The sequence below is a fragment of the Myotis daubentonii genome, chromosome 13, assembly GCF_963259705.1.
Source record: "Myotis daubentonii chromosome 13, mMyoDau2.1, whole genome shotgun sequence".
NCBI classification, from domain to species: Eukaryota; Metazoa; Chordata; class Mammalia; order Chiroptera; family Vespertilionidae; genus Myotis; species Myotis daubentonii.
This window is the reverse complement of record NC_081852.1, coordinates 49,207,503-49,219,573: the sequence shown is the minus strand read 5'-3', so window position 1 is coordinate 49,219,573 and position 12,071 is coordinate 49,207,503. Positions and strand designations below refer to the sequence as shown.

The following is a 12,071-nucleotide window of genomic DNA, read 5'->3' as shown; positions in this document are numbered from 1 at the left end:
GCTAAGGAGAAACATAACCATTTCTGGGGCCTTAGGCGAATTCTCACACAGGTCCTCTTTAAGATGGCACTAAGGGTTGTGAATATCACTGTTAATTATCTGTCTTCCCTCCCCACCTAGAGTTGTAGCATCTGAGGGCAGAAAATAGCATCCTACACATCCTGCCCTCCGTAACTCCTACCCCAGCATCCCATATAGCTGCAACCCTAGGAATGCTGGTAGATTCCTTTCTCCAGGTGGACATAGCAGCCTGACTATTCCTGGACTTTGCTTACCTAACCCCCACCAAACCCTTATCAAACTGTATCATATCAGCTTCAGTTAAAGGCGTGTTGCCTTCACTGAGCTGTCTGGGACCCTGGAACACAGGCACTTTCTCTTCTACATTCCTTCATCTTACTAAGAGTTAGATCATATGGTATTTTCTCAGTAAAAGCCTCTGATGTTCAACTGAACTTTCCACCCAAGGTGCATGGCGGTCTGAGTGCACAGATCAACAGCTGGGTGTCATAGGAAATCCCCGCCCTTCACTGGCCAAGTTCCCAGAGCACCCAGGTGGAAACAGCCCCTGGTGCAGCTTCCCCAGGTAACCAGCCTTCCCCGTGGACCTCACATGAGACTGGGTGACTGACCAGCAGGCAGTGCACCGGGCTTCCTCTCAGGTCCACGTCTGGAGCTTGCAGTAGGCGCCAATCCCTGCCCTTGTTGTAAGTGATGTACGTCTTCACCTGCTCATCCACCTTCTTGTTTGCCAGGAATATCCCTTTGATACCTGCTACCTAGGAAAAAGGGTGAGATGGAGAACCATGTTGGGCCAAAATGCCTACAGTCTTGGAGGAGCCCAGAGAGAAGCCCCAGCATTTTCTATGGAATGTTGGACGTACACAAGATGACAGGAAGAACATAGTGAGACATGCCATACGCCATGTGGCCTCGAAAGAAGTTTAAGTTCATCTCCGCACCCTCCACCTGCCAACCCACATGTCCTATTCCCCTCTTACCCATCTGCTTTTCCCCACTTTACATGTCTCTGCACTTTGTCCCCTAGGGCCCGATCCCTAACATTTTGTATTCCCACCGAGGTGGAAGCTCTTGATAACAACTGCAGGAGTTACCGCCCCCCCCCACCTTCTGCTGGGGGGTGGGGGGCGGCAGAGGGGAGAGCTGGTGAACAGGTTTTAAAGGCATCAGGCATACTCCTTAATGATGAAAGTTGAGGTATCCAAGTTAGTAGTGAGGTAGATATGCTTTGGAGAGAGATGACCCAGTGTGGCCACCTGGAACCTATCCCTGGCTGTGCCACTAGCTCAGTGTGTGACTATGGATAACCCTCATATCATATTCAGGTCTGAGCCAGCGGTCACTTTGAAATAGGCAGAATCTGCCCTACTCTTCCTGTTTTCTCCCGGTTGGCTGGCAATGGATACATGAGGTAATGCATAGCCCTCTTGCCAGAATGGCCGATTATTGGATTTGCGCACCCACAATATTTTGAAAGAAGAGCAGCACCAGAAAACAAGGAGCTAGATTAAAAGAGATTTATTACCTAGAAGGGTCCTAGAATAAGGACAGATTTACTCAAACTTTTATTCCTACTGTGTCTATTATGTTCTGGGCAATGAGGACAGCTATTTATATTGACAACATCCTTTGCCAAAAAAAAAAAAAAAAAAAAAAAAAAAGGATTATCTTAACTTCCCTTCCAATCCCAGCATGTTCCAAAGCTAAAAGATAATTCAAAGAGCTTAAGTATATATAAACAAAAGGTTTAATGGCAGGTTTTTTGGGTAATAGAGTCTCAAAATGTTAATTGTATGTATCCCCCATTATTTAAGAATTATGGTGAACTGATTTATTGCAGATCTGAGAGAACGCCAGTGGGAAAGAATTGCACAAAAGTGGAATTCTTTTTTTTTTTTAATGGCATAATTTATTTGATGAAATAAGAAGTCTTTTTATTTGTTTTTAACTTTTTTTAGTAACCTGACTGGCCTTGAAGAGAATGCCAACCCCAATAAAAACAAACCCAAAAATGGACAAAGAATGTCAGAAGGAGAACAGAACACACCACCAGGGGAATTAATTAGATTCCCAGAGGGTGGGTAAGGAGAGAGCCAAGCTGGGGGGGGGGGAGGGGCAGTGGTAGCAGGGTTCTGCCCTTGCCCAGAGATACCCTCGCTGCTTAAAGTCAGTGCCATTTCAGGAAGCCTGGCATCTATATGCTCATCCTGGAGCCTGAGGCCCTCAGAACACCTCACCCTTTCTAACCAGCTGCAAAGGTGTTTTTCTTAACCCTGATGGCCAATTACTGCTCACTGAGAACTCGATCTGAGTTTCTGTAGGATCTTCCGCCTTTTGGTATTTTCTATGAACCACCAAATAATGATTCTGCAGACTCTTCCCCGAGCCAGCCGGCGCCCCTGCACCATGTGCATAGCACCTTGCTCTCCACTTCCCAAAAGAGAAAAACAGAGTCAGACTCAGACTCCCAAGACTACTCCTGTCACCCCCTCCCCTGCCCCCAGTGGGATGCTTTACAGCAGAAGCTGTGAGCCATTCATCTGCCTCTTGTGTTCTTCTGAAGGAGCATGTTTGGCAAGTGGAATGGCCACTACCATAATTTCCCACTGAGAGCTATACCACTCAGATGGGTGTTTCCTGTGTTGCCCACAACATCCTGAGAGCAAAATCGGGAGAACAGAGAATGAGAAGGTATAGGAAGGGGCTTTCAGAGCTCCAGGGAACCCATCGTAGCTCTGAAGGCCTTTCTTCTGCAGCCGCACCTAATGCCACACAACTCTCCCTCTTGTCTGAGGGAACCAGAACACTTCCCCTTTGTATTTGGACTGGTCAAAACCCTTACATTATTACTGACTACTACTTGGCTTCGTATCACATACAAATGGACTATAGGTTTGGAGGTCACTTTGCTTTTGTGTACCGAAGCCCAACATTTCAAAATTTTTAATGCAAACCAAGAATAAAATACATTTATGTTGCAGCCTAATAGACTCATATATGCATGTATGTGTACATGTGTAGGTACATATAAATCATGAAACACAACATACCCACACTATACACACTATAAATGAATTAGACAATGAGATTCACATTTTAACTCAACTCCATCCAAGGAGGTACTTGGCATATGCCTTAAACATGCTTCTTCCCACTGTTGTTTGAAATCAGAAGCTGGGCTGTTGCTGTTGGGCCCAGCAGTTCAAGGAGAAGGGTACCAGCTGGCGGTGGCCCCATTGAAGAGGGCAGCACAAGGTGTCAGGACTGCATGACCCACTTTGCCTCTGGGAATCAACTTGAATTGGAAAGGGAAACTGACAGTGGCCCCTTGGCAGAGCATTGAGTCCAGGTGGCATGGTCATCTGTCACTCACCGCCTTGGGCCCTCAGGACAAGAAAGCCAGGGCTCTGCTGAGAATAGCAATTACCGTGGTCTGCTCTGGGCTGTCCCTAGAGTCAATCCTGTGGTGAGAATTCTATGAAGGTCATTTTGGAAAAAATGTCCCTGTGGAGGCCATAGCAGCTGCCCATCTGGCCAAAATAGGGTCACCTAAGATCATGATAAAACAGAGGGTGGAAGGCAACCGTTATGGACAAGGAGACATCAATAAGATGGGCAAAGAGACCAGAGTAGTAAGGATGCCTCAGAGAGTTGCACTGTATCCATCCAACAATTTGTCATGAAGAAGGATATTTTTCCCCTTTTTTTTTTTTTTAGAGAGAGAGAGAGAGTGGAAGGGAGAGGGAGAACAGAGAGAGAGAAACATCAATGTGGGAGAGACACATCAATTGGTTGCCTCTGGCATGCGCCCCGACCCTGCCAGGGATCAAGCCTGCAACTGAGGTGCATGTCATTTACCAGAATCGAACCCACAAACCTACAGTCCATGGGCCGAAACTCTAACCATAGAGCAAACCCAGCTAGGGCAGAACTATTCTATATTTTGATTGTGGTGGTAGTTATACAACTGTACAGCCCTGTCATAACTCACAGAACTGTATACCACAAAGAATAAGTTTTACTGTATGTAAACTATACCTCAGTTAAAAAAAAAAAAACTGATGTGGAAAAAATACATAGTGGGAAGAGCCTGGGCATTCTAGACACACAAACATGAGTTTTGTTTAAACATAGTGTGCCACAATTTACTAGCTGTGTGATCTGAGCCATGTGACTAAATTGTCTGAATCTCTATACTCTTATAAGGCACAATGGGGAATGACACCTACCACCAGGGGATGCTGCAATAGATATATAAGAAAAAGTTAAAAGCTGATTAGGGTTATGCAGTACAATACCATAGCCACTGGCTGTTGAGCACTTGAAATGTGGGCAGTGGGACCAAGAAACTGATTTAAAATTACATTTACTTTTAACCAATTTGAACACTGATGCCAGATTTAGTTTGGCAAACTTTTAATTATGTTTGGAATAACTTTGGTGTGTGACTTTACTTTTTTCTACTGTAAATTTTAGGAAATGTAAATAATGATCAAGGATTTCTGGTAAAAATTTAGCATGTAAGTTGAGATGTGTAGTTTTAGTATGGAAATATATAAAGTATCTCAGCAATCTTTCATATCAAACATATACTAAGATGATAATATTTTGGATATTTTGATTAAATAAATTATATCATTATAATTAATTTCACCTTACATTTTTTATGTGGGTAGTAGAAAATTTAGAAGTGCATGTGTAGCTCACATTATATATTTATTCAACAACACCAGTCTAAGGCATTGCCTGGTATGCTCTTGTTGTTATTATAAGGAGTTACAAGTTGGATGCTTAATATTCAGGAAAGGATTGCAGAAAATCCATCAGACGGACAGCTCAGAGAATGTTTCCATAATATAACTAAGCGTGTTGAAGAGAATATTTGTTTCTTGATTTATCAGTGGAGAACAACTAAGAATAAATATAGTTTATAGTTAGGGATGTGAAAAAATGAGTGTCATAAGAATAATGGTGAGCGCGCAAAATGGACTACATTCACGGTCAACAGTAGCCTTGTTTTGATAGAATGGGCTTAAAGAAGAGATTGATTATTATTTGGCCTTCAATAATTATTTTCTCCCCTGATTATGTAATTACATCTATAATAATATTGTACTTTGAGGCAAAGATTAAAGAGAGAACAAGAAAGAGACTCTGTACAGCAGTAGGCTGCTCCAATAGACCAGAAAACAATAATGCATCTGCATTATTAGGTTTTAGTGAGTTTAGTGGGCTCGATCCCCATTGGTCACCAAGGTCTCTCAGCACCAAGACCTGCAAGGTGAATTCTCAAATAAGTTCTGGCTTTCTTCATACTCTTTCCAGGGTCAGGAAGAGGCTTGAAAGGTCAGTAGTTTTAAGTGGCCGTGGTCAGCCCAAGCCACCTCACATCTGTGGTACCTAAAGGCATCTCTGACATTTCAGACAAGGGAATACAGGTACAGTGTCCTGTTACATTATCATATAAAGTTACACATTAACTTGAAATAGGGGACTACATCATGAATGCAAACATCATCCACTAGGTATGTAGATGTAGGGGAAGAACAGAGAAATACTAGCCCACAGAATTAATGCCCAGCTCTTCCATTAAGTCTTTTAGTGGTATATTTGCAATCATTATCCCTACTGTTCCCCAAGGTCACTGAACATTCTATAAAAATAGACCTGGTTCTCTTCTCATGCTGGGACTCCACCAGGTATGTCTTTCTCTCAAGCTCCAACATTCCTCCTTCAAGCCAACTCATCTACAAGTCTCCCCAAATTCCTTGTTAGCATTGACCTTCCTTTATAGTGACCCCACAACATGAGAAATTGTAACTTTAATAAAAGTCTTACCCTTTGAAAAAGCATGAATGGACCTGGAGAGCATTATATTGGTGAAATAAGTCAGTCAGAGAAAGACAAGTGCCATGTGATTTCATTCACATGTGGAATCTAATTAACAAAATGAACTAACACGCAAAATAGAGACAGACTCAAAGATAGAAGGGAGGCTGACAGCTGTTGGAGGTGGGGGACTGGATAGTGGTGGAGTGGAGGGATTAAGCAAAAAAGAAAAACAAAAGACAGAGAAAAACCTCAAGGACACAGACAACAGTGTGGTGATTGCCACAGGGAGAGAGGAAGGAATTGAGGGAGGGTATAGGGGGATAAATGGTGATGGAAGGAGACTTGACTTAGAATGGTGAACACACAAGACAGTGTAAAAATGATGTGTTGTGGAATTGTGAGTCTGAAATTGGTATAATTTTATTAACTAGTGTCACCCCAATTATTTCAATAAAAAGGAAAAAATAAAATAAAAAGAGCAACAAAAAAACGTTAGACTGTGATCACTAACTATCCTAATACATATCTTTCCAGTACAGTGGGGCCTTGACTTACGAGTATCCCGACTAACGAGTTTTTCGAGATACGAGCTCTCGGCCGATTTTTTGCTTTGAGTTGCGAGCTAAAATTTGGGTTACAAGCCAGCTTCAGATACCCCACCGCTAGTTGGCACAGCGAACGTCACAGTGAATGCCACAACATCAGCCCAGCATCACGTGTCTCACTCATTCACTTTTTGATTTAACATACGAGTAATTTTTGAGTTACGAGCTCCGTCACGGAACGAATTAAACTCGTAAGTCAAGGCCCCACTGTAGATTGTCAGTTTCATGTACCAGCCTCATCTCATCAAACAGAGTACACACCATGAAAGTCTGTTAATTTAGCTGAACTGAATGTGAAAGTTTACCAGTCTTCCCAGGTGCATTACTCAAGGGCATTCAGAGTCCAGAAAATAACAATCTCAGTTTCTATGAGAAGCTCCAGTGAAGAAGGTTAAAGTCTAATAACCCCTAGAGACCAATTAAATTGAGCTTTGTCTCCAAATCACAGGATGTATCTCCAGGTGCAAAGCAGCATCGCCCTCTAAAAACCTTTAGTACGTTGTTCATTGTCTAGTGGTGTCAGGATCCATTTTATTCCCTTGGTACTAAATTCCTTCTAGAATTTAACTCCAATTATTTATCCAACACTCATTCTTGTACCTGACAAGCATCACTTCTATTCAGTAAGACTGGTTAGTTGATAATCTTATACATCTATACCTTTTATCCAATTCTTGGCTCATACCTTTCACTTCTTCACTTCTTTCTCATCAGGAAAGACATATGATAATGATAGGTAATGCTGAGAAAAGGAACTGAGCATGTACAGCTCATCCCCACATCCACTCTTTTGGGGATCTACCTGCAAAGATCAGACCTTCTGTACCTCAGGGTGATGGTGTTATAGAAACAGGTTTCCACAGGAGATCTTTTATTTACAATTTCTGCCTGTTACTGGATGGATAGGTGCAGTTCTAGAGCACAGTGTTAGCAAGCCCACTTCCTCCTACCTAACTTTTCAATGTTCGGTGATGTTTGATCTCTATTTGTCTCATCCTCTGTCACTGTCTCAATTGGTTCCAATCTTGGGCAGGTAAATAGGGAGCTTGTTTGATGACCTCTGCAAAGTCCAACAAACTAGATTTCAACCTCCATGATGGTAACAGCCATCATCTTTCCTATCTCACTCCTGGATTTGCACACAAAGTGGGGGCACAATAAAACCTGATAAAATTGAATGGGGAACCAGTTCAACAGTTCTGGTGTTAAAGAAGCTGCCTTGCTTGATACATCATGTTTCTCTGTAGATGCAATGACTCCATGCATTCCCTCCCCACAATGAGACCAAAAATGCAAGACTGACTTCAGAGAGAAGAAAACAAATTACATAGATCTAGGTACATTCTTCATTTTGATTCATGTTCCACTTCAGATGAGAGTGTCTCGCTGTTCTAAATGACCAAGGAGCTTTCAGGCTCCCATAGGAAAGAAACAGCACAGTCACAAATTCACTCACCATAATCAATAGGGTCAGAGACCCAGGGATTTCTCAACTGAAATGCCATCTGCAGCAGTGTCTACCCTCCTCTTGGTTCTGGCCACAGGAGCATGGATAATCCTCTTATCTTTATAGCCTCACTTGTGCAAACAGGAACTTGTTGGAGTGGCCTCAGTACTGCGAACATCCATCTAAACCTTCCCATAAGCCGTGACTTATTGCCCAATAACAAAGATACGTTTCTTCTTCCTGGTCTGAGTATAGGCATAGAAATGGAAGCTTCCCAAACCATATATACTCTTTAGTCATCTTTACAAGTTTTTGTAACTCTAGGAAGTTATCTGGGCCATTTTTCCAAATAAACCTTATTCTTAAAAGAATTATTTTAGCATTTCAACTACCTCTTTAAGAAACCAGGATATTTCTACTGATTTTGTTTTATAATCAATGCTATTCACTTCTATCCTTTTTAAGATGTACTCCCATTCACCCCATTTGTTTGTGTAATCCTCCTTCTACTCTGATAAAAGAATTGGAACCTTCTATGTTACCATCACTTCCAGTGACCGAGCAGCCAACTTATATACCAGTGCTGAGATGCTGGTTCTTTGGCAGAAGAGAAGCAGAAGTCCATGCACTGACCTCTCTGTTCTGAAAGCCTCTACTAGTCCTCAAAGCAAACACCTCACAAGGGAGCAGCTCATCCAGACCATCTGAGCCTACCACCCACAATACACAACTTGACCTTTCATGAATAGATGACCTCAACCAGCTCAGGTATGTGGGTTTGACCACCAAGTCACTGGTGAATGTCGGATACTCAGACACACTTTCTTTGCTCAAACCAATGCATCATACCGAGATGGTCAATCAAGTACCTTCACTGTGGCCAGGACTGTCAAAGGACACACTTGTCACTAGAGGTTTAAAAAAGCACTACATCATTAGGGTCACTGAAACAATTAGTTGTTTAATCTAGTTCCTATATGGAGTCACTTGGTTTCCTAGATAAATTATTCTTTAACTAGTGATGACATTTAAAAAAATACAAGCGCACACTCAGTAAAAGTAATCATATATTAAAACGAGAAAAAACTCAATGTAAGTCAAGGCCAATTCTTCATGCATAGATTTCGGCATTTGGTGGCATTTTAGGGGAACCTTCACATCCATCACTGATGTTTGCTTTAGTTTCCTATAAAATTTGTCCATAAAACTTTTAAAAGCAATACAGCTGATGTTTGATCTCTACAAAATTAAAATATTTTGATTTCCTAAATAATTTAAAGCATACAAATAACATTGTTTTCTCCACCCAGAGTTCATAAGAAGGAGCATAGAGTTGAAAAATTTACTTAAGAGATCACATAGACCAAGTACCCTTTTTTTCTGACTTGTAATTATGCTCATACCTACAAGAACATTGTCTTCAGATACATTTATTGAAGGCTTACTGAGCCAACCCCCACACTACATGCTTCACAAACATTACCTCTCATTCTCACAATAATCTCATGAGATAAATATTTTATCTCCATTGTACAGGTGAGGGAATTGAGGCACAGAGAAGTGAAGACCCTTCCCAAGTCACACAATTGCTAAGTGGTACAGCTGAGATCTCACCCAGGGCCATCTGACCCACTTGCTTGTGTTTATACCATTAAAACTCATGAAAAAGAGAGGCAGACCCAGGTGTGGGATAATCTTGGCTACATACCTCATACAATTCAATAATAATGTTTCCCATTAGACCTCGGCTGCTCTTAATGTTCTCCATGGCCAGGGTGAAGTAAATCCCACGCGTGTCTGAGATATAGAGGTTGTATGTGTCATTCTGGTTCCATTCTTGAACCGCAGCAAACACTTGGTTCTCATCGGTACTGATGATGTGCATGTCCTGTAAGAAGATGGAAGGCCTGTAAGGCAGCAGATCTCATATCTCCCTGCCTACTGGGACCCAGAATAATTACTGTGACTTACAAAATGGTTGAGAAAAAGCTTGATTTATAGGCAATGTTCAACAATTCTGTGTCGGACCAAGGCTATAAATTATGAGCTTCATGATTTCTGTTCCTTGCTAAGTGACAGCAAGATGGGCATAAGGGGCTTTGGTGGGTATCATTTTCCATGGCTTCAAGGGATTCATCCACTTTCATTTTTTGTTTTTATATCTGAAAGGTAGTGTTGGTACTAACAGAGACAAAAACCCTTGCAAGAAAAAACTCACACATGCCAGAAGACAGGCCTATCCCTTCTTTAGATCTCCATTGATGTTTTCAAACGTTTTGGTGTAATGGTTTTCACACCTTTCTTTGGAATCTTCAGAGACATGGGGATTGCAGGAAGAATGGCAGGGAGACATGGCCAATGGGTGGGGCTCTGGACTTCCAACCCTGTTTCAACCAGAGCAGAACCACTCAAATCTGCTTTATACTAAAGTTCTGTGTAATATTCTAGGAATATTAGGTGAAGGGGGTTCTGCTGTTAATAAAATAATGTTTGAAAATCATTGATATGGAGGAAAAGATACTCAACGTGAAATTTAGTGTTCTCAGTCATAATATAAGCTCTGCTACAGAACTGATGAATATGTCAGTCTCCAAGAGTTTCAATTTTCTTCCCAAAAAGTGAAGAGGCTGGGCTACCAATAAAAAGAGCTAATAATTGGCAGTGTTCTAAGTTATCTTAATGTATTATTTCAGTTACAAATCCAAATAAGTCTATAAGGGATGTAGTGTAATTATTCCCATCTTATTGAGGAGTAAACTAAGGAATTAGAGGTTTGCAAATGTACTTCATATTGAATAGCTAGTAAGTGACAGAACCATGTTTTGAATCTCAGTGGTAGGACTATAAACTAATTGTTAGCTTCTGACCATTTGGATAGATAGCCTCTAAATTAGAAGTTGCAAACCAAGGATCCATACAGTAAATATAAATCGCAAGGGTTTGACCCTCGTCTATTGGTTTGACCACAGTCTATTTGCAATACTTGAAAATGTAGTCTTCTAGGTGGAGTCATAGGACTCTCAGTCCCATATATCTAACTTTTCTTATGATTTGCTACTTTCTGGTCACTGAAGTTACTTTAGTTTGCATTACTGGAGTGGGTCACTTCTAAAATCAAATCTGTGAGTGCAGAATCCAAAGCAGTTTATAAAAGCCAGTTTGCATATGTGTTTAGGCACTGTACAAAGAGTATCATAAACTCAAGTCCTTAATTAAGGAACTCACACTGTCAAGAGTCAATGTTGACAAGGACAAACATTTGAAAACTGGGAGTAGTTAAAGAATGCATAACTATACAGATGTGTATGGCAACAAGTAATAACATCCTGAGAAAGCAGGAGAGGGGCCCTTGTCACTATGGTGGAAAGCATTGGTACAAGCAATTGCAGTTGACAGGAATTAGATAATCAGGCTGAATCTACCTCTTACCTTATTTGACCAACCTTTCCCAGAAATGGTTTCAACAATAAAGGGAGGCAGCACTGTCTAGAATGTCAGAACCATGGAGAGCTCCATCAAGATGCTTTCAAAAGGAGCAGGCTCATTTGATTTGGATGATTCCAGAAGGAGCAAGCTTATTTGATTTGGACATGTGGGAGGCAGGGAGAGTGATAAGCAAGTTCTACATCTGTGCATTGGAGATTCTCTGTCACATCCCGGTCTCTGGCCTTGAATGCCCTTGGTCACCTTGCCTAAGACCTTACTTGCTCATTTGTACTTACACACCTTAGAGGTTCCTGCTGAACTGCTTGAAATGGTAATGAGGCTTACTCTTAAAAACCATGTGATGACATCATGTCATGTTGGTGTGGAATGAAAACCCAAGAACCCAGTAGGAGGGGAAACAGCAGCTGCAGGAAATACAGATTAAATTCACTTATCCTGTTAAAAATGCAATAGAAATTCCTGGCTTTTCCCAGATGTTTTGGTTATAAAAATGAATGAGCTAAATTATTTTAGACTAAACTAATAAAAAAGAGGTGGGGGGAAAACAACTCAAAACACTGGGGCATAGTCAGGATTAGAGGCAGCCAAATTTGCTATGAGTGCATCTTACCTTAGACCTGTGTTGGGACTGTGTTACCTGGTGAACAGGTACTGCAGGCTCAGGGGTGAAAGACTGCTTTCTAGCATCTAGGACAGACGTGGGCAAACTACGGCCTGCG

At 41.5% G+C, this 12,071-nt stretch overlaps 1 protein-coding gene across 1 annotated transcript in view; it reads right to left on the bottom strand.

Annotated features, from left to right (window-relative positions):
- The window catches only part of SORCS3 (sortilin related VPS10 domain containing receptor 3), a 521,399-nt gene that overhangs the window by 90,165 nt on the left and 419,163 nt on the right, over positions 1-12,071 (bottom strand). The window contains exons 9-10 of the mRNA XM_059661336.1: positions 9,614-9,793; positions 633-779 (exon numbers count right to left, since the gene is read on the bottom strand). Of these exons, the coding sequence (XP_059517319.1) occupies positions 633-779; positions 9,614-9,793 (327 nt within the window). The remainder of the gene's footprint in view (positions 1-632; positions 780-9,613; positions 9,794-12,071) is intronic.